The sequence below is a fragment of the Rhizopus delemar genome, genomic scaffold (genome assembly GCF_000149305.1).
Source record: "Rhizopus delemar RA 99-880 supercont3.1 genomic scaffold, whole genome shotgun sequence".
Lineage (NCBI taxonomy): Eukaryota > Fungi > Mucoromycota > Mucoromycetes > Mucorales > Rhizopodaceae > Rhizopus > Rhizopus delemar.
This window is the reverse complement of record NW_027137827.1, coordinates 2,134,505-2,157,038: the sequence shown is the minus strand read 5'-3', so window position 1 is coordinate 2,157,038 and position 22,534 is coordinate 2,134,505. Positions and strand designations below refer to the sequence as shown.

At 35.4% G+C, this 22,534-nt stretch overlaps 7 protein-coding genes and 1 non-coding gene across 8 annotated transcripts; 3 read left to right on the top strand and 5 right to left on the bottom strand.

The window, feature by feature from the left end:
• Positions 1-1,112: 1,112 nt before the first annotated feature.
• Positions 1,113-1,186, top strand: RO3G_19013. The gene has a single exon. It is a non-coding gene; the product is annotated as a tRNA-Val (tRNA).
• A 3,108-nt stretch (positions 1,187-4,294) lies between these two features.
• Positions 4,295-5,490, bottom strand: RO3G_00852 (uncharacterized protein; the record flags this gene model as incomplete). The annotated part of the gene is made up of 3 exons (XM_067655443.1): positions 4,295-4,905; positions 5,116-5,298; positions 5,439-5,490. The coding sequence occupies 3 exons, from the start codon at positions 5,488-5,490 to the stop codon at positions 4,295-4,297; spliced, it is 846 nt and encodes a 281-aa protein (XP_067511544.1).
• A 959-nt stretch (positions 5,491-6,449) lies between these two features.
• RO3G_00851 (uncharacterized protein) lies at positions 6,450-6,725 on the bottom strand (the record flags this gene model as incomplete). The annotated part of the gene is made up of 1 exon (XM_067655442.1): positions 6,450-6,725. One exon carries the CDS (start codon positions 6,723-6,725, stop codon positions 6,450-6,452), a length of 276 nt encoding a protein of 91 aa, XP_067511543.1.
• A 317-nt stretch (positions 6,726-7,042) lies between these two features.
• On the top strand, positions 7,043-8,002 carry RO3G_00850 (uncharacterized protein; the record flags this gene model as incomplete). Its single annotated transcript, XM_067655441.1, has 1 exon — positions 7,043-8,002. The coding sequence occupies one exon, from the start codon at positions 7,043-7,045 to the stop codon at positions 8,000-8,002; it is 960 nt and encodes a 319-aa protein (XP_067511542.1).
• A 2,606-nt stretch (positions 8,003-10,608) lies between these two features.
• RO3G_00849 (uncharacterized protein) lies at positions 10,609-11,211 on the top strand (the record flags this gene model as incomplete). Its single annotated transcript, XM_067655440.1, has 1 exon — positions 10,609-11,211. One exon carries the CDS (start codon positions 10,609-10,611, stop codon positions 11,209-11,211), a length of 603 nt encoding a protein of 200 aa, XP_067511541.1.
• Positions 11,212-11,992: 781 nt separating this feature from the next.
• RO3G_00848 (uncharacterized protein) lies at positions 11,993-13,458 on the bottom strand (the record flags this gene model as incomplete). Its single annotated transcript, XM_067655439.1, has 3 exons — positions 11,993-12,920; positions 12,974-13,086; positions 13,138-13,458. The coding sequence occupies 3 exons, from the start codon at positions 13,456-13,458 to the stop codon at positions 11,993-11,995; spliced, it is 1,362 nt and encodes a 453-aa protein (XP_067511540.1).
• A 6,513-nt stretch (positions 13,459-19,971) lies between these two features.
• On the bottom strand, positions 19,972-20,538 carry RO3G_00847 (uncharacterized protein; the record flags this gene model as incomplete). Its single annotated transcript, XM_067655438.1, has 1 exon — positions 19,972-20,538. The coding sequence occupies one exon, from the start codon at positions 20,536-20,538 to the stop codon at positions 19,972-19,974; it is 567 nt and encodes a 188-aa protein (XP_067511539.1).
• Positions 20,539-21,106: 568 nt separating this feature from the next.
• On the bottom strand, positions 21,107-21,903 carry RO3G_00846 (small COPII coat GTPase; the record flags this gene model as incomplete). Its single annotated transcript, XM_067655437.1, has 5 exons — positions 21,107-21,214; positions 21,261-21,389; positions 21,440-21,609; positions 21,664-21,783; positions 21,861-21,903. 5 exons carry the CDS (start codon positions 21,901-21,903, stop codon positions 21,107-21,109), a joined length of 570 nt encoding a protein of 189 aa, XP_067511538.1.
• Positions 21,904-22,534: the final 631 nt, after the last annotated feature.

Sequence of the window (22,534 nt, the reverse complement as noted above, 5' to 3'; positions counted from 1 at the left end):
TACCAAATAGATAAAGGCAAGTGTACGTATAAGAGCGAGTGAATAAACAAAGATTGAAGGGAACCTTGATTATTCAAAAGAAAGAATAAAAAAATAAAGTAAAAAATAGGTCGATTTTTCGATACTTTATTCAATAACAATTTACAAGACTTTATACACTTTTGCAAATGCATAAAGTATTATCAGAGAATCAGTAGCATTAACAAAAAATAAACAGATCAGGACATGGACGGGGGTAACTGATGATAAGGAAAGAAAATAAAACATCAGACAAAAGAAAACGTCAAACGGAAGAGAGAAAACAAAACATATGATCTGAGCGAATGTCATCGGAAGAAGCACCCAATATATATCGAACCACCCAGCTAAACCTAGAACCTCACCGACAAAAAAAGGAAAGTGCACCCCAACTGTATATGGCCATCAATTCACTTGAGCTCCGCCAGCAAGTTGCAGGTCACCTGATCAACCCAGGGGTCCTCCTTCAGTTGGTGTTGACTATACCCGTTCTCCACTATAGACCATTCAGCCAATCATATTTCCCGTAGCGCTTCGCATAAACATATCTCCGAACCGAGTAGAGTTTATCAACCAGATTTACCAGTCACCTATCATTCGTTGATATATGCTTTTCCCCTGATTATGCTTTACCTTGAATAGCTTGAAATTTAAAACAGTAACCAGGAAAAAGAGAACTAGTATTGACTTTAAAGGCGTAAAGTAAGTGTAAAAAGAAATATAATAAAAAGAAAAGAGAAGACTGTATATCGTTTATTCAATAAAAATCAAACATCCTTTTATACTTTTCATTGGCTGCTAGCCACTCCGTTATACATCTACAATTTAATGGGACCACCATTATTCTTCAAAAAATACATAAGGCCACCATTACCATCTTCATTAGCGACTGATCAAGCATTAGGATAAGGACCCTCTTTAGGACCCTTAACTTCCACCTTCATTTCAGTCTCAGCACGACCACCACTCAGGGTCAAATAACCTTCCGGTCCATACTCTAGTCTATTCCGGTCATCTTCTCCCGGACCCATCGGTGTTTCATTTGGAAAAAAGAGGCGGTCCTAACCAACATAGCACATATCACATCGTAAAATGGTCCTGTGGCGTAGTTGGTCATCGCGTCGCCTTTACACGGCGAAGGTCTTCGGTTCGAACCCGGACGGGATCATTTTTAAACTTTATCCGGATAAACGTTGAACCGGATTTTTGGACGATATTTAATCATTTAACGAAACGAAGAGGAGGGACCTCAGTCCCTGAAGATAAACAAAAAAATAATAATGTGACAATAGAAGTGAATAAAGAGGTCACACGAAGCAAAAGTGAAAGAAGTCAAAATATGAAAAAAGTCGAAAATTGAAAAAAGTTGAAAAATGAAAAAAGTCAAAAAAAAAATAAGAAAAGCTAAAAAGAAAAAAAGAAAATATTCATATATATATATCCCATCTTTTTGTAAAGAAAATGTTAGTCAGTTTAAATAAATCATATATTTCTACTCAATAATTAACAAACTTTAACAAGAAAGTCCCTGTTTACCTAAACTTTTTACTCTACTTTAACTTTTATCAAGAAACATCGTATTGATCTTACGCATAAGATCTGGTGGTCACTACTTATCAAGCATCTGCTTAAATTCCATACAAAACAACAACTTACAAGGCAATCACTACCTTAAATCAAGCTCTACAAGCAAACTTTACCCAATTTAACTCACTTACTACAAGCCAACCTTTAAAATAACAATAATCATATATATCTCCCCTCTTATAACCTCACTTTGAAATATCTTTTATCTAATGTAGCACAAATGATGAAATTTTAGATCAAGAGAACAATGCTGATCACAAGAATAATTTTGATGTCCAGCGACATTGATGTCGTTCGACATAGATGTCAAACAACACAAACAATAAGCCACGCCAATTTTTATATAAATAAGATGAATATTTTTAAACAAAATAACATTATCCAATAAATTCAATAAATCAAATCCTCTTGCGCTTAAAAAGCAATCTTTTCTTATTGGGTCACAATTACCTTTTCTTTTCTTTTTATTTTTACTTATTCTTTCTGATCTGATACCCGAGTTATCACAAATCAAGAAAGTTCCCTTTTATTTTTATCGTTTATCAAACAATCTTATTCTTAACCTTATTGATCTAAAAAGATCTGGTGGTCACTACTCAAAGACAATTTACTCTAAAGAACTGTTAAACGTTCAATCAAGTTACCTAAACTCAAGTCATTCAAGACTTCAAACCTCAATTTAAACAAATCTACATCACTTTAACACAAGCCAAGTCCCAAGTACTAACAAGTTACACTAAATAAATCTCGAGTTCATTTTTATTGTAGGAACAACAAGGTCAAGTCAAGCCACGGTCATGGTTACATGTTGTAACTTAAAGTTCATTTGAACTTTATTTTTCTTTTGAACTTTATTTTTCTTTTGAACTTTATTTTTTATTTCAACTTTATTTTTTATTTCAACTTTATTTCTTCTTTTGGATTTGATTCCTGATCGAGAAATCCTTTCCTAAAATTTTATATCTTTTTTTTGAATATAAAAAGGACAACCTTTTTATGACTTTTATCTGGACTTCTCTTCAATTATATATCTTAAATATATTTTATCAATAAATCAAGTATTTTTATCTGAATCTTTTGGTATAACACTCTTAAAATACACGCAAGACAAGTCCCTTGAAGCCAATTATCTTCATTGTAAACACTTTCAAAACTCTTATCCAATTACTCTATTACAAACAAGACTGATCTACTTAACAAGATCTGGTGGTCACTTACAACAAGCAAATCCAATATCAATACTTAACTCAAGTCTTATTTTTATTCTTTTTCATCTACTTTATTCTATTTTATAAAACGTTAATTCTTACAAGCCATTAAAGGAAGCAAAATTACATTATTAAAACTCTTTGATCTTTACCTTATAACTCAAGCAAGTCAAGCCCTTTGAAGTCGAATTAGCTTCATCGTATCAACTTTATATTCTTTTATCAAGAAAACAGTTTATTACTTTTTATTGTTTTATCTACAGTACAAGACCTGGTGATCAATTACTACGAACAAACTAAATTCACTTCTAAACTCTTAAGGCCATATGACAAAAAGATAAACATTATAAAAAATTACACCATAGTAGCAAGTAAAGGGGTTTCACGAACCGCTTTGAAAAAGTCGTCTACGACGTGAGGTCAACATATGAGAAACATTAACAAAACAAAAAGCAGAAAGAATCACATAAAACCACGTAAAAATTATCACGAAGCATTGATGAGGATTTATAAAAAAGGGAATGGATCAGGATGACCATGTCTCTAATTGCTAGTGTGGATTTATTAAAAGATGCTTTATAAGTTCATCTAAAATGCAGCACTATGTCTAGAAAAGGTAAATGCTTATATTTAATGCTCAGCACATTAAAGGATCAAAGGCATTTTAGATGCAAAAAAAAAAAAAAAAGGGCAGATACGAGAACCTGCGAAGCAATTGATTGAGAGTTTGTAGCGATTGTCGGACATAATAATAGGAATAAAAAGGAATCAGAGTTTACAAAGGAAAAATACACGATATAAAAGTTATGAATAATCAGATACTGTTTATTGAGTAGAATTCAGATGGATATTTATATGGCTTTGAATAGTGATAATACCATGATAATTTGAAGTATTGTGAGTTGATATTGTCAATGAAATATGGGATGCTTCTTTCAGCCTATGTCATTTACCAATAAGGAAATCGGTAAAGCGCGTCACAAAATCCAATGTTTGAGTGTAAATTTCTTGCTTACGAACAAAATAGGAATAGACTCAGAAATAAGAATAGGTTATTATTGGTTAATAATAATTATACGACGGCTAGTTCTCGTAAAAATAGAATGCCCTTTATTGAATAAAATATATGAGAGTATTTATACTAATCAACAATCGACTACAGTAGCTAAGATTAATAATATAGTTTTAAATGACGCAGTACTTAATAATATAGAGAAGACCCTAGAAGGAAGACGCAGCGACACGTGATAAATGGAGAACGGACTTCGATCATTTATTACATTGAGGAGAATCGTATTCGCAAAGCGTCCAAATGGTATACGGGCGATAGGAAATATCAGATATAGTTGAACTGAACGATCGACATAATGAATGAGTTGACAGGCAGTAAAATTTCGATCTTAACTGACGAAGTTGATAAAATATATAACTCTGATCAATACAAGTAGCTGTTTCATCTTCAAGCAGTATTTTTTCCAGTTTTAAGTGATCCGTGTTGAGAAAACTTTGGCATCTGGTAGTGGCACAAAGTTGCTGGTATTCGGTCCCATTTCGATTGTCTTATTTGTTATCGTTTGCTTATCTAAACGCATGCTTGAAGTCACCAGTAAATTACAACTGGTTGCTCCAATTTTTAATTTGGTTGTGTTATCGTCTTGAGTCAGGCAAAATGCTACCTGACCATATTTTGATTTTATTTTTGGGAACGAAGATTGGTGGGCAGCCAAACTTGTTCTACGTTCGTGACGCGAGTCAACCGTCTTCAATCTACCATAAGATTCAACGCATTTTATGAGTAATGCCGTCGATCCACTTAATAGAATACTTCCTGCAAAAATTTGTGATGTTGCAAATCTGAGTTGCGAAAAGAAGGCCCAGTCCTTGTTTATTTCTTGAGTAATTTGTTTGCTAAGTTCGACGTATTGTTGATCAGCTATGTGTCTGTAGATCGGACTTGTGCTAATAATATGTTTAAATAGGTCATCTGCATTTGTTAAAATTGAAGAGTCTTCGGTAACTGTTTTGTTCATTGTTGGGAGACTCCAAGTGCCAATTGGTTCATCAGATAATACATCACTTATATTGTCTGAAGCTGTGAGAAAAGGATAGATTTTACCATTTGAGGATCTCAACAAAATGGGTTTCAATTTTCCAATTTTTGCGGCCAAGACACAGTTGTCTTGAATACGAGGCGAACTCGACAGTGAATTACAGGCTAGTAAAACTGCGGTGTCATCATCAAATTGGGTGCTTGTTAGAAATGTAACTGAGTTGTCAACACTAAAATCAATCTCCCTTTTACTAGGCTTATGGTGCTTTATAAGAACTGAGGACGTGTTTTCGTCATCGTCTGTTTCCAAATCGCGTCCTTTTTCTGCTCTGGATAAGGTTGAACAGGTTCCTTTATGTTTTTTTTGCACATGATTGTTGAATGACCTAAAAGTAGAAAGTTTGCTGCGACAATCAGGGCAATTGAATTTACCATCTATTCTTTCAACTACACTTGTTTCTAAAGAAAAAAAAAAAAGTGAGCACATTATCTTCTTGTTTAAAAATGCCCAGCTCCTACTTTTGTTTATGGTCACTTGTAACATATTCACATGAACATCATAATTATGGTTATACAGTTTTGCTGATGAAGGAAATTCATAACCACAAAATACAGTATCTGCTTCATTTTTTTTTTCTTTTTCTATTTGCTTCAGTTTTACAAATGTGAAAAAGGAATGTCATTATTTTTATTTTCTCTCATCGAGAGAAAAAGTGAGAGAAAAAAAAAGTGAGGGACAAAGGGGCGAATGGGGTTTTTTTGGGGACAATTATTTTTGGCTTAGTGTCATAAATTTTCTTTATAGTCTTTTATTTAAGCTCCAATTGAGCGCAAAAATATTATAATAATCGTCCGTCTGGACCAGATCAATCCTTTAGGATGTTCATGCTTAGAAAAAAAAAACCTCTTTTGGGAGCAAGAGTAAAAATTGTGAAAGGGGAGGAATGAGTGGAGTTATCAAAGAAAAGCTAAAGGAATTGACTTAACCATATAAGAAGCTTTTGACCATAGGGGTATTTGGCAGGGATCAGTTTGTCATGGTGTAGCTGGTCTAACTCATGCAGTATGGAACGTATAATCGGCCATCGCTGATGCCAGGTGAGAGCAGAACTTGGGGGGGGGAAATCGAAGGACGTAGAGGGAGTATGTTCAGAAGAAATGACAGTGGATCCTGGACAGTTTCAGGTATAAACAAGCGTCGGTGCATATCAAGGCAGTTGATAGCATGGTTCTTAGAGAGCTGTTGCATAGGGCGTTTTGGACATGGTCTTGACTTGCCACCAGGGATCCAGCCTAGTCTCCAGCATATACTGCAGCTACGCTCTGACTTGGATATGGGTAACCAGAGTATAGGATCTATAGAGATCGATCGACGGCAGTGAGAAAGCTGATTGGAGGTTCGGAAATGTTGACGGATCTCTAGGTTCTGTTGCAGAAATCGACGCTTAGCAGCCTTGAATGAGCGGGTATCAGGTTCGTCAGTAGTAGATAGCGCCATTTTCAAAAGGGAAGTCCGAGAGAGAAGGTACCATTGATGTCCTTTGGTACACTGGATGTAAGACAGTAGGTGGCGAAGCAGTATATCTTCAAGTAAATGTAGAGAACGAAAGAGGAACTATGCTTGTAATATACTGACTCGACATGTGGAGCATAACCTTAGTGGACGCTTTACCTCGAGTACCGTTGATTTTCCTGATGCAACTATTCTGGGCTTCCTCCAGAGCGTGAAGTTGATGGACCGTGAAACGATTGATAGCTAAGCTGTACTCGAGCTGAGGCCGAACGATGTGAGGGTAGAATCTAGTGCAGAGAAGCTTGGAAAAACCAGAAGGAATCACACCAATGGATGACAGCATGTTCATCTTTGCAAGAGCCTTGTGGGTATTACGTTGAATTAGTTCCTCTGAATCAAGATAGCCACCCGGTTTGAATGGAACGCCAAGGTATGCAAATGTGGTGTCATAAATTTTTGGAAGTGACATTTATTTTTTGGTTACGGACATTTCAGTTTCCCAAAGTGACAAAGTTTACCGTTCTCACTGTAATCATGGGATGGAAGACTTTTTTCCGCTTTCCAATACTTTCTATAAACTTTTTCCTTTTTTGGCAAGCGACGCAAAGGCACTTTCATACATTATTCAAAACCACATTCCTACATCACAACCACCGACAATAGTAAATGCCACCCACGAGAGGCCCTTACAACAAGGCTCAACTACCTACTCTCACAGAAGAGCAGCTGGTTGAACTTGACACACTTTTCAAAACCTACCGTAAACGAATCACATGTCCTGCGTGCAAGGCGACCACTACTTTTCACCGCCATGGCTCATCTTCACGCGATCCAACTCAACCACAGTTTATGTGCACTTCTTGCCATAAATATATTAAGGCACACCCTATGTACCAACTTTTACAGTGTACAGCTACTTTTGACGAACAATCGTCTCAATCACCTCACAATGTGGAACTTTCGAACACTCTCGAAGATTCTAACACAGCTAACTCAGTACCCACCCAACTATCAACTGTGACTGAAGATTCGCAACCATTGATTATACAATTACAAAAAACAGCTGAATATTTGACCGCCGAACTTTCTAAGGCCCATGAAGCTATTCAGAAGCTGCAGAACCAAATAACCACTATGTACACGCAATCACCCCAAGCTCACCAACAGGCCTCGTCGGATGAGTTTCCAACTATTCCGGAATCTTCACAACGTATCGGCTTCCCGGACGCACCTTGGCACAATAAAGCCAAGTTAGATTCCCTCAAACAGTCGATGCTCCGCCAAAGAGAACTACGCCGTGTTCAACGTGAAGCTGCTGCCGCACGTGTCTTCCAACCACCATCTCCAAACCAAGGCTTCAAATACCTCTACATCCCTACGAAGGCTCGTATCCCTATTGGAACCCTCCGTACAACTTTCCGCCGTCTTGGTGTCAACAATGCGCGTCTTCTAGACATTCACTACCCTGCACGCCACACAGCCGCTATCCTCATCCACAACGACTATGAAAACGAATTTATTGAACTCTTAACAAAACACCGAATTACACCTAAAGAGAACTTTAATCCCAATAGTGGATCCATCCTTGAAGACCCAAACCTCGCCTCTCTCCACTACAGAACGTGACAAAATCGCTAAAGAACACCAAATTACGCGCCTTGAACGTGCCATACAACACATCCGTGCTCCAGTCAAGTATGCTGTGGCCCGCTTCTTCTACGACAAACAATGGATTTCCAAGAAATTCTATGACACACTTGCCTCGGCTTGTAACCCTCACTTATCAAACATTTTTGATCAATCACCTGCCTCAGACGAAGATACCTCCAACGCGCATGACTCAGACGACATCAATATGATCACCGATGAAGAACCTGTTCAGCCTGATGATCGAGCTTCTCTTTCCTTGCGTAATTAATATAATGAGTCCTCTCAGAATCTCATTATTCAATGCAACCGGAATGCCAAAGCAATCTATCTATCCAATCCTGCAACTCTCACATAATTCAGACTTACTCTTTCTCACTGAGACTTGGTTACTATCACCCACAAGATACAAGACTACCTGGGCCGAATATTACACCTATGGTATACCACGGAACTCTATCACGGGTATTGGACAGCTTGATCTGGCTCTTCTGGTGAATCCGCGATGCAAACTACCAGTCTACCAAATTACTCATACTCACTCCCTATTAGCTAAGTATTCTCTATCTATTGTCTTGGCCTCTAAAATATTGATCCACTGCCTATATTTATCACCCTCTTTAGATGAGGAAGAAGTAACAACGATACTAGATACACTACCTTTGCAATACACTAATACGACCAATACTATATTATGCGGTGATTTTAATGCTCGCCTGGGATCTTACACAGGCGACACTCGAATAGACCCACGAGGGCGAATTTTCTACAACTGGATGTGCTCCCATAATCTTATACTCTGGAATCAACGTCTTACACATGGACAACCTACCTCGTATACATTTCAGGGTACAAGCATCATTGACTTTTTTCTCAGCAACAACGAATTGATCTCGCCATCTATACACATAAGGCATGATCTTTCTCTCAGTTCAAACCACAAGTTCATGTCAATGTCATTTGACTTGCCCTCTAACCTCCAAGCCCATTTGCCTCCACAACGCGTTACCTGGAATATTGGAAAACTCAAACATCCACGTTTCAGAAACTCTTACAAAGAAGTATTCACTGAAAATCTACAGATAATACTACCCCACCAGTCATCACTTTCTTTCCCTAATAGAACTGAGGCTTGTCAATACATTGATTCAATACACCAACAACTATGTGACACTATTTACGACAGCCTGGATAAGATTTGTGGTAGACGCTCACCACCAACGGATGAATGGCTTAAGGATTTTTGGACAACTGAAATGACACCCGCTTTTAACCGTAAAGAATATTATTACAAACAACTCATTCTAAAAAGACGTCGCGAAACTTGGCGCTGTTTCTGTGACCAAATGTCCCAGGGAAACTACTCCAAGGCAATCGCTAAATTCAGCCGTATCAGAAAAAACAGAACTATCAAGCCCACCTTTTCTCATATAGAGGGACCACAGCGTGCTGCTGATGTAATGGCGCAACACCTTCAACGCACTTTTGCTGGTGATTTACGATCTCACTTTACTGAATCGACGCCATCCATCAGTCATAATGAGCCATTTGATACAGACACATGTCCTTTTACTATCGAAACAGTTAATGATGCAATTGCATATCTACCCCGACGGAAAGCACCCGGTGTAGACTATCTTACTATAGAAACAATCCTACCTATCACTGATCGTTTAACACCAATTCTGGTGTACCTGTTTCAATTTTGCTGGCGATGGAGCTACACCCCTCTGTCATGGAGAGTCGCTCAGGTCCTTCCCATATATAAAAAAGGCCCTGTAACTGATCCAGGAAACTTCCGTCCGATTAGCTTAACCTCTATTTTCAGAAAAATCGTAGAAAAATGTCTATATCCTGAACTAGTCGATCAAAGCCCTACACTTGATATTGCACAGGGCGGTTTCCGTGTAGCCCGCAGTACACTTGATCAAGCACTGTCCCTCGTTGAAATATGTTCTATTCTACGCAAGCACCATAGGGTCACTCCAACTCTAGCGTTCTTAGACATTAAATCGGCCTATGATACTGTTGACCGTCGTCATGTTTGGCAAGCTTTAGAACAAAGTCTTGAACCGGCACTACTCAACTTGCTTAAAAACCTTTTTAATGATATCCAGATTGAAGTCCTCCTGGGGAATGCTAAATCTTCCCGATTCTCACCTGCTACTGGTGTGTTGCAGGGTTCGATTCTGTCTCCTTTCCTATACTCAATCTACATTAACCAATTGCCAAATCTTCTACGAGAGCACTCCCTTGCTGATGGTTCTCAGACTAATCCTATTGAATTTGCTTTATCAATCAACTGTCTCCTGTACGCTGATGATGTGGTACTAATAGCGTCACCTCAGCATCTAACGACGCTCCTACAAAAATGTGAAGACCATAGCTATCAATTAGGTTTTCGTTGGAACCCCCTCAAATGCGCAATACTGTCCCCCTCCTCTGACGCTCAAGACTATGCTATCTATGGGATTACACTTCCACGTCAAGATTCATTCAGCTATCTAGGCATTCCGATCAGTCCTGGGGGATACCTTAACACAAAGGAACTTATCCAAAATAATATCAATAAAGCACTGAAGACCATGAACCAAATGACAGCCATTGGTGTGAACCCTACTGGGTTTGATAAACTCACCTCCACGCGGTTTTATTCCCAAATTGTTCGTCCACAACTTGAATACGGTCTTGCCATCAGTGCGGTGAAATCCAGGGAACTTCAGAAGATAGAATCTTGCCAAAACCAATGTCTACGTCGAATATTTGGGGGCACTTCACGCTCGTCCATCAAGGTCATGCTACACCTAGTAAATCAACCAACAATGAAAGAGCGTATCCACATCTTACAAGCCAAATTCTTGCTTCGAACTATTGATACACCTGATGATACTCTTATGTTTAGACTGCTTCCTTACATTCGAACGTCAACAAGCCACTCACAATGGTACAAGCTCACTATTTCCCCGCTATGGAGGCTCTGCGCTGAAACCGATCCTGATCAACTTGATCGACGCAAGTTCAAAGCAATCCGTAAAGATTACCTACAAGAATCTTTTGAAAACCGCTGTGCAGATACTAACTCTATCCTTCTCTCCGCTTGCCGCCCTCAATTAGTCGTGGATCCCATCCTCTGGCTACCGATGTCATACATTGAACGTAGCCGATTGATTCGTTGGCGTATGGGCTAGTTGCCTGGTGACCGTCCCAAACCATGTATCTACCATCCTCATGACCTGCTCACTCGATCGCATGCTATTGCCTGTCTAAATATGCATCATCGGCTTCTTATGCCAAGCACTGTCGCTGACCCTTTATCTTATCTCCTCAATCTCCTGCCTACTTCAAGGAAGAAACCTACTATACAACGTCGATCAAAATATTCAGCATGGTTTATTCGATGGCCGATCATTTGCCAAATCCTACATGAACTTGACTACCTCCACCATGACAAAACCGCTCCTGAAACTCCACCTCTGGGTACTAAACTATTGCATTGGCTCAGCTCTACTTAATTTCGTATCGTTTGTTACCGTATCTTCTTCATCTTCCCATCTTTATCCTTTTTCCCTTTTTGACTATCAAAAAGGTTTTTTAGCTCTTTAACCATCTCTTGATCTGACCCGGGCAATACAATAATTTCCATTATTATGTGCTCAATTGGGTTATTTTAATTCTCAGATAAATAAAATATTCTTTAATCGTAATCATGGGATGCATGAATAAATTCTGTAGGATTACCAAAAAGGGCTTGTGACAGAAAATAGAATTTCCTGAAAGTATGCGGAGTAGAAAAGAAACCTTTTTTTGGTAATCCGAAAAAAGGACAATGAAGAAGTGTGAATGATGATTTCCATTTGAAGTTATGTATGTGTTTATTTATAGTCAAATGATATGTATATATATGCATGGGGTATAAGAAAAGAAAAATGTATACAAAATAAAGAATTAAGAAACCAATACACAAAGAATTTAAATGATTTGTAACTTTTCATGAGTTGCTACTGTCGTCTGTGGATTTGCCCAACCAAAGGATCTTTTCACTGCTTGTTCCCAACCTTGACACATCTTTTGACGTTTCTCTTTAGTGATTTTTGATTCAAATAGAGTTCTTTCATCCTTGTTAATGTTTGATAATTCATCAAATGATTTCCACACGCCTGTAGCAAACCCAGCCGCAATAGCTGCACCAAGAGCAGTTGTTTCTCTCATTTGAGGTCGATCGACTTCAATACCCAAAATGTCTGCTTGAATTTGCATACAAAGATCTGAATTTGACATGCCACCGTCTACCTTCAAGGTACGCAAGGGGGTTTTTGAATCATTGTTCATGGCTTCTAAAATAGCACGAGATTGATAACAGACAGCTTCCAACGTAGCACGACAGATATGTTCTAATTTGGTAAAGTGAGTAATACCACAGATCGTGCCTCGAGCATCCGATCGCCAGTAGGGAGCAAAGAGACCAGAAAAGGCAGTGACAAAGTAAACTCCAGATGTATCTTTTACTTTAGAGGCCAACTCGTTTAGATGTCTTGTGTCAGAGATCAAGCCAAGGTTATTACGAAGCCAGTTGATGGAGGAACCAGCGACGGCGACAGAACCCTCGAGTACATAGCAAGCAGGTAAATTTTCTCCTAATTTATAGGCAACTGTTGTCAAGAGACCATTTTTGGATTCCACAGGCTTTTCACCCGTATTAAATAACATGAAGCAACCAGTGCCATAAGTGTTTTTGGCATCGCCTACGTTAAAACACTGCTGACCTACAAGAGCAGATTGTTGATCACCCAAGCAACCAGCGATGGGTACACCTTTAAGAGACCCATCAAAGAGTAAACCATAGATTTCTGAGCAAGAGACGATTTGTGGTAAATTGAGTTGTTCGAATCCAAAGAAGCTAAAAGAGAATAAATGATTAGAAAAATAAAGAATCAAGTGCCAGTGACTTACTCTAATGCTTCCTGACTCCAGTTCAAGTTGTGAATATTCATCAGCATGGTTCTACTGGCATTTGTGACGTCAGTTACAAAAGCACCATTATTTTCTAAACCACCCGTGAGATTCTATAGAAAAGGATGAGTGTATGGGAAAATAGATTTAAAAATAAAATTTACATAAATTAACCAAGCATCTACAGTACCAACACTAAGGCGATTTTGTTTTTGAGCTTGTTGTACGATAGGGACATTATCCAGAAGCCAACGTAATTTGACTGCTGAAAAATAAGTAGTGATAGGTAAACCACAGATATCCTTCAAGGCATTCACACCTTTGGCTGATTTTTTAGAGAGTTGTTCCACAGTTTCTATTGTACGAGCGTCACTCCAAACAATGGCGGGATAAAGAGGTTCACCGGTTAATCTATCCCAGGTGATGAGGGTCTCTCTTTGGTTTGTTAAACCAACGGATTGAATGTCTTTGGCTGAATATCCCATCAATCCTAATTTACGAACAGCGTGTTCAATACAGATGTTTACAGAATCTAATAATTCAAATGGGTCATGTTCGATCCATCTAAGAGTATGTCAGTTTTGGTCAATATGATTTCTAAATGACATACCCAGGTTGAGGATAATGTTGTTCTAATTCTATTTGATGAAAAGTGATAAGAGAGCCTTGTTCATCAAATATAACAAATCTTGTAGACGTAGTTCCTTGGTCAATTGATCCAATAAATTTAGGCATTTTTATAAATAAAAAAAAAAAGGTAGAATTTAAAAGAAAATAAAATGAAATTAAAAAAAAACCTTGCCCTTTTTATGTACATTTCCCTCAGCATATCTGTTTATTTCATTGGTTCACAAGATAAACTTTAGTATTTTACCTTTTTTAAAATTTAAACACAGATCGACGTTACATGCAATCATTTTGATACACTAAATCGAAATCGATCCTAGTGCACAAGAAGGATCTTATTGCCCTATAAAGTACCTGGGCTGTTCAATGGATGTGGGGAACCAGTTAACCCAAAAAAAAAGTGGAGTGATTTCTCCCTTTTTTTTTTCTCTTTCTTTCTTTCTTTCTTTGACTTTACATCCACACATTGACATGATACACAATTGCAAGCATTGATTCCCTTTTTTTTTTTTTGAATTGTCCAGATTTACTGTTTCAAATAGAGGAAAAAATAAAAAAAAAGTGAAAACTTCTTTTATGTAAAATCTCCTTTTGGTTCATTTCATTACTGTTTGATCCTTTTTATTATTATTATTTCAAGCATATTAAATCATGACCTCTTTTCTCCCCCCCCCTTTCTTTTTTTATATAAAAATGAATGTAGACATCAGAAATGCATAAACATAAAATGATTGTGATATTATTTTTGATCGCTTAAAAGTCACACAATAATCTGTGTTACGTTTTACATTTGTCAATGCGAAAAAAAAAAAAAAATCTTGTTTAGCTTCATTTTTTTATGATATAACTTCTATTTCATTTTCATAATTCTTATGGTTGCTGCTGCATTAAAAAATTTTTTTTTTCTCTCTCATTTTTTATTTTATTTCTGCTGCTTAAAAATATCATCAAATGAAAAGAGATGAATTTATTTTTATTCGGAAAATTCTTAAAAAAAGAAAAAAAAATATTATTTGTTCCAGAATATTTTGAAATGTGGGGGGAGTGATGACATAAGGTATTTCCTAAAATACATATAAAAATAAATGTCGTTTTCTCAAAATATCTGTTATAATTATTGTAGTATGTTTAGAGAATGAATATTGCATTAATAGTTTCCTATTGTATTGTTGGAAATATGTCATGTGCTGAGAAATCAAATCCTAAGAAAAGCTTGACACTGTCAGCATATGACACATACCTTCATATTCCTACAAAAAATTACTTAAAAAGAGTGTATAACCTTTGTACAATAACGGATAAGGAACATGTAGACCTGAATTTATGGATGACGTTGTTGACCAGGAACAATATATTCTTGAAATCATTAGTTCTTGTATTTAAAAAATTGTCTACACAGGAAGCTCCTTAAACTAGTGTGATCGAAATAAAAAGATTCTCATTTGAGGTGATATAACAGAGAAAACGTGCTTACACTCACTACATTCTTCAAATTGAAGAGTGTAAAGTGTCTATTGCAACAAGACAGTTAGGTATTCACATTCACAGACATGAGATAAACAGTATGAGAAGAGTCCAAACAGTATCTTTGAAAGTGGTAAAAAGAGAGATTGTGAATAGATCCTGTCTGAGAAACATAGGAAGGTCATTATCAATAAAAATGATAATGATCCTCTACTGCTGTTGTTAAAGTGACTGAACATTTAATACACCAAGTTGATGGTCTTGAAGTTTCATATAGAATTGCTTACTTTATGAATCTACCACTCTTTAAAGCAGACATGGTTTTAATCTATGAATAGAAACAAGTAGGAAAAGATGGAAGAGTTACATGATTAAGTCTGAAAGCAGGCAAGAATAGATACAAACTCTTTGAAAAATTGCGTGTTTCTTGATGAGTCTATAGCTCATTTAAATATGAAACGTACAGAGACTTGGTCTAAGAAAGGTACACCTGCTGCTGTCGCCGTTTCAGTCACAAAAGCAAAATTGAATACCATAGATTTATAGTTGTATAAACAAAGAATGATTAGAAAAGATAATGTATTGTTGGGTTCAAATATCCAATTCTATAACGGATATTTAATACATCGAGATTATTATTACATGATTGTCTAAGATGACTAGTCAAATGTAAATTGGTTCGGAACAGAATTAATAGAAATTCATTGAGCCTAATTTAAGATTGTGTCTTGTAATTATATCTCAGAATTTAATTAATACTGTCTATGATCCATTTACTGTCCTTGTGATTACTTTCAATCTCAACATGCCATACGCGCCGAAAAGTTTAAATACACCCAGTTTTTCAGTAGCCACAAATGTGCGTGTATGCTTTTTATTATTACTATTATTTTCATCTTTTGTTCTTCTTGAAGAAAATTTGTATTTTTCTCTCTTTCTTTGATAACAAGTCTAGCAGTAAAATGAAAAATGTAACATTAACGATATTAGTTACACTCATCGTGAATAAGTTTTCTATTGCGAAAAGATAGTTCATCTTCGATTTGACTGTGGAGCTTCATTTCTGTTTTAATCATAAAGTACAGTTGATAAACGCGCTAATGGATGACTTTATGAAATTTACAATGGGTTAAAAATACGATATTACTCGTGGTAACCTTTCATTTAAAAAGATGGTTATTCGTTGTAGCCAGACTAAAATACATGCTACTCACAAAGTATTTAGTGCATTAGTTAATCTATTATTCTTTCAATAATATATAAAGGCAGCATGAGAAAAAGAACAAAAGATCAGACATTAAATCTGTTAAGTCTGCAATGGAGAATATACAAGTACGGGTTATAGCCAAGTCTGCTTTAATTGCTATGATTATGTTGATAGTCTTCATTCCTTTATGTGAAAAAAAGCCCCAGTATTTTTCAGTTATTGTTGCGAGCAAAAGGGTATGATGTGTTTATTCTTAATAAAAAATGCGCCTTTGTTACAAATGGCTATATTGAATTATTTCATAATCAGTTAAACTAACACTACTTTGGTCGCAGCAGGGAATACTAGTATGAATAAAATGATCTATATTCTTTTACAAGTTGTATTATTAACTATAGACAAGATGTTGTGCACGTATAATTTCATGTAAAAAAAGAATGTTTATATCAAATAATAGAAAGAGAAGATAGTACTGATGCTGATAAATTTATATGATCATCAAAAGCACAAATAGTATAAATTGTTTGATTTTGGTATTCGTTTGAAACAGTCGTTTGGATATGAATCATTTTCTGAACCCATTCATAACTATAGTTACTTGTCAGTATAATTATCTTTCCGGTTATTCATGCCCTGATCAAGTTGAGTTATACAAACATTTCTTTCTTGTTTCAAATGTAAATGGATCCCTTACAGTATTAGAAAATTGAGTTTAACAGCCTCAATGAAGAAGAAACAATAGTTAATTTAGCTGATAACAACAGTCTGAAATCAGAAGAAGCCTATACAAATATTGTCTGTAGGTCATCAACGCATTTTCTTTCTTTTAAAGAGTACAAGAACAATTATGAAATGTTGAATAACAGAAAACTTTATTAAAATACGCATATTATAATGCCACAACACCTAACTAGGCCATTAATACACAAAATTAAATCTCTTCAAAATCTCTATGCTTTAGTTTGCGATTGCTCAAAAGTCGTGTATTTGAAGCCATTTTGATGGTGTACATAAAAACCATGATCCAACTATTTACTTTTGTACTAAATCTTCAAAGAAAAATTTCAAAATGGACGCCAAGTTGAAGAGCAGAAACTGAAAGTGATTAAAAAATGCTTTAAAACCAGAAGACAATTTCAAAAACTTTTAGATTTCATAAAAAAAGGGTAAATAGTAGGAAAAATAGAAAAGCATGCCAAAGATGGTGAGGTCTCTTTTTTACAAGACATGATTCTTTCTGATAAACTATCTATTCAGTCGGTTAATGCAGTCTCGCAGAGACCACAAGCACCAGAACCTCCTACTAAACAAGGTAATACGTCCTGTTCCCAAATAATGGCTAGGAAGTGAACATCACTTATACATGCAGCGTCCAAAAATAATATGCACAAAAGTAACGCAAGCAAATTTATTCGTTCCAAATCATGAGAGGCTAGATGTTCTCTAGGCAGCATCCTTTTGGAAATCCCCCCACATTTCAAAATATTCTGGAACAAATAATATTTTTTTTTCTTTTTTTAAGAATTTTCCGAATAAAAATAAATTCATCTCTTTTCATTTGATGATATTTTTAAGCAGCAGAAATAAAATAAAAAATGAGAGAGAAAAAAAAAATTTTTTAATGCAGCAGCAACCATAAGAATTATGAAAATGAAATAGAAGTTATATCATAAAAAAATGAAGCTAAACAAGATTTTTTTTTTTTTTTCGCATTGACAAATGTAAAACGTAACACAGATTATTGTGTGACTTTTAAGCGATCAAAAATAATATCACAATCATTTTATGTTTATGCATTTCTGATGTCTACATTCATTTTTATATAAAAAAAGAAAGGGGGGGGGAGAAAAGAGGTCATGATTTAATATGCTTGAAATAATAATAATAAAAAGGATCAAACAGTAATGAAATGAACCAAAAGGAGATTTTACATAAAAGAAGTTTTCACTTTTTTTTTATTTTTTCCTCTATTTGAAACAGTAAATCTGGACAATTCAAAAAAAAAAAAAGGGAATCAATGCTTGCAATTGTGTATCATGTCAATGTGTGGATGTAAAGTCAAAGAAAGAAAGAAAGAAAGAGAAAAAAAAAAGGGAGAAATCACTCCACTTTTTTTTTGGGTTAACTGGTTCCCCACATCCATTGAACAGCCCAGGTACTTTATAGGGCAATAAGATCCTTCTTGTGCACTAGGATCGATTTCAACTATTTTATATATTTTAAAAAGATATCTTGGCATGAAATAAGAAAAGATCTAGAACTGTTGAATTGTAAAACTAGTTAACACAATCTTACGTCATTTAACAAAAAGTTACTGTATTTGTCGCCAAAAGATAAATGCACCAGCAATTGGAAATAATTCTGAGCAACATTTTGATTTGATGGATTATATTTTTCAGCCAAGCAGAATAAGCATTATAAATATTCTTTAAACTTTTTGGCTAAATTATTATCATGTTATATTCTTGTATTTTTATAATAAAAAAACATTTTATCTTCTCCAAACAACAACATGGTTCTTTTTCTTTTATTGAACAAAAAGACTTTTTTAATGGATTCATCTTCGTATGACCAAAGCTTTCCTTTTGCCCATTAAAAAAATAGACGCTAGATTTTGCAGGAACTTTTGATGAATTATTTGATTGGCTTATATGATTTCATATCTTGTCACTGCTCTATAAAGTAGTTTCTTTACTTTAAATCATAATTCACTTTTAAACCAAAAAATATAAAGTACAAAAAGGTCTAATATATGAAAAAAGATTAAAAAGGGACATACTCCAATTTACAACATCCTTTTTTGGTAGTTGTCAATTATCTATATTTGACTCGCCTCATGATTAACTTGTAAAAAGTTCTTGTTGCTTAGTAACCCATTCATATCATGTATAATTAAATGCCCGACCAAATCAAGTATGCATGAGTTGCCACAGTAACGGCTGGCAATTAAACAAAAAAGAGGATACAATGTTTTATTCAGAAATAGCCTAGTGAATCAGCAGGGGAAATTCACCAGGATTTTATTTTGGAAAAAAAAATTTACCCCTCAAGTTTTATTTATTTAATTCCGAGATAGAGTAAAGGGGCAGGAGAAGGTCTTTATTGATCTGTCGTTAGAGAAGGTGACTAGAATCATTTTTGCTGACTGCAGGCAGGGTATCTCCTTTTATGTGTTATTGTTTATTTCTCATCTGTCTTTTTTGGACTTTGATAGGGCTTAAATACGACAGGTGATTTATTTATAATGAACGGGTTGGTTTACTACTGTGTGGGTACAGTCATGTTTTTTTTTTCCATTGTAAACAGCTTGATGCTTTGTCAACTATTGTTTACATTATAGAATAGATGGTTGCAAATAAAAGTAAGCTGGATATTCTTTTCCAAATGGGGGGTTTTGAAAGAAATAAAATAATATAATAGTAAAGGCTATTTGCAATATACAAAAGAGAATAAAGGAGGTAGTATACCAAAGGTATGCTTATGTGTACTTTATTTTTCAAATAGTTTAGCCTTCAAGCTACTTTGTATAGCCAAAAGATATCAAGTCTATATGAGTAAATATGTCTTTTAGATATAGCAGCATTCTATAAAAAGTGTACACAAGGATTTTACGAGAATTATTCATAATAAGGATGATTTTTATTATAAACAGAAAGCATATATTTACAGCATAAACACAACATAAAATAATAACAACAACTCAAGATTGTAACAAGTCCTTGATAGAAGGCAATCGACAAGGTTTATCCCACATGATAGACTCTGTTAATTTCGAATCCAGAGGCGGTAAATAAACATGCATTTCTAAGGATGGCCATGTATGTTGCTTTTCAACATGACGGCTTAATTGTCCCTTTCTCCAAAATGATTTCTGACAGTGAGGACAGTGATGAAGGATAGCATTGACTGATTGTCGATAGGGACTTGATCGATTTCGACTTGTGCATTGCTCGGTTGGTAAGAGGCGAAGAATAGAGCAATGCTGCTGCTGCTTCAAATAGGCCTCTTCTTCATCCACTGTTCGATTTGAACTCAACCGACGTATCTTTCGAGTTCGTCTTTGAAGTAGAATGGTAGGTGGTGCTGCGTGGACGCGGTAATGTCGACTTAATTCATCGGAACGAGAAAATCGTTTATCGCACTGAGCACACTGATGTGGTTTTTCTCCTGTGTGTGTCCGGACATGACGTACTTTATGTTCTAGGCGATAGAACGATTTAGGGCAATATTCACACTGATGTTGTCTTTCATACAAGTCAAATTCCATTTTTATACTTGAAAAATACAGAAAAGAAAAATAAAGTATTGGTAAAGAGAGGGTAATTTATATTTTACACTGAAAATTCGGATATAGACATTTTTGCGTGGTTCGTCAGTTGCACACACAGTCTGTTTTTTTTTTTTGCTATTATAAATTATTTATATGACAGTCTTCTTTTACTACCATTTAAATTTATATATAAAAAAAAAAAGTGTGGGGAAATAAAAAGATCAAGATGCATACTTATACTAATAGAACAGCTGATGTCTATATAAATATCTATTGTATCTTTAAAATCATCACAGTCTGTACGGTCATCTCCGGTTCCGTAGGCATCGTTGCAGATCTGAATTTTGCCCCGCTTTCTTATATCCTTTTTGGTATTTAACGTATACACATAAAAAAAAACTGATTGTTTATTGTAAATTCTTTCTCTTGTTTTCATTTATAGTCATGGGCTACAGCTGAGTAAAACCCGGTAAATTGGATTCTTTACAAGTTTTAAAAGTTTCTTTTTTTGTTATTTCTTTATTTTTAGTTTTCCCATATTTTTCTTTTTTTTATATATTTTTATTTAAACATATTGAGAGATCCAGCGGAAACCTTCGCCATAACCTTGTCTCATGACAACAGAGCACATGAATACTTCAATAGGACGAATGTCCGTCAAAGGAACCTTGCCCTGTATTATATAAGTACTCTGTCTTTTATTTATTTTCTTAACTCACCTTGCCAGTTGTCTGGAATAAGCCTAATTCATGTCGAAGTGCTTCTTCACTAATAGCTCCAGGAGCATCAATCTTGTTACCAAGGATTAAGAATGGGACTTTTGAAAGTTGTTCGATAGCCAATAATGCCTATAGAAAGATAAATAAACCCCCCTCTTGTTTTTACTTGTAATACTTACATCCAATTCTGCCTTGGCTTCAGATAAACGTCCATGGTCAGCACAGTCAACCAAAAAGACAATACCTCCAACTTCAGGAAAATAATCTCTCCATAATCTACGTGCTTGCAAGTGACCTCCCAAGTCATATGTTGTAAATTTGACGTTACCAATAGAAAGTTCCTCAGAAGCTATTTCATATGTTAAAGGGGGTGTGTTTTTTTTTTTCTTCACGTAAAACTTACTGGGATGAAGAGTAGGTTGTAAAGTGGCCAATCGGTCATTCTTTAACATGTGTAATAAAGTAGTCTTGCCTGCATTATCAAGACCTAAGAAAAGAATCTTTGCATTTTTATTTAAAAGACCTAATTACAAAAAAGAAGACGCGATGAATAAAGGAATTGATGTTTGATGATGCTTCATCTTTATTTCATATAAATACCTAAAGAGGCTAAAACATCATAGAACCAGTTAATGATGAACATGATTGAGTGTAGAAGAAAGAAAGAAAGAAATATGTAATGATAGGGCTTTCTTTCAACTTCCATACTGTTATAGTTTAATCTCAGAGTGTGATGAACATGTGACGTGGACTCATCAAAAAAGGAGAATGATGCCACTTTCTTTTTTTTTTTTTAACTCAAAGTCTTGTCTGCCATCAAGTATGTGCTAGATGTTCCTAGTTGACATGATGCGCAAGATGTACTTTACCGCAACATATCGATCGATTCATTCAATTCCCTCATTTAGTCTTATGAATTAGATGCTGCAGATGCCAGCTATACTTCTTTTAGCATAAGAAAGACAACGTTTTGAACATTGTTCATATAATAAACACAACTGATATATTCATTTATAGATAGGCTAAAGCCTTTGCAATCAAATCAAAATGAAAATATTTCTGTATACATTTAGCGAGATAAAGCAAAAGATATACAGGTACAATGGCTCTGTTTACAAATTGACAATAAAAATACTTTAACTACAGCAATGCATTGGTCCCTTCTTTTACTTGTGCTACTACCATACAACGCATCTTCGCGTTCTTTTGTTCTCTCATTTTACTCTTCTCCAAAAAAAATTTAAAACTCATCTATCAGTTTCCTCTTTTTTTTT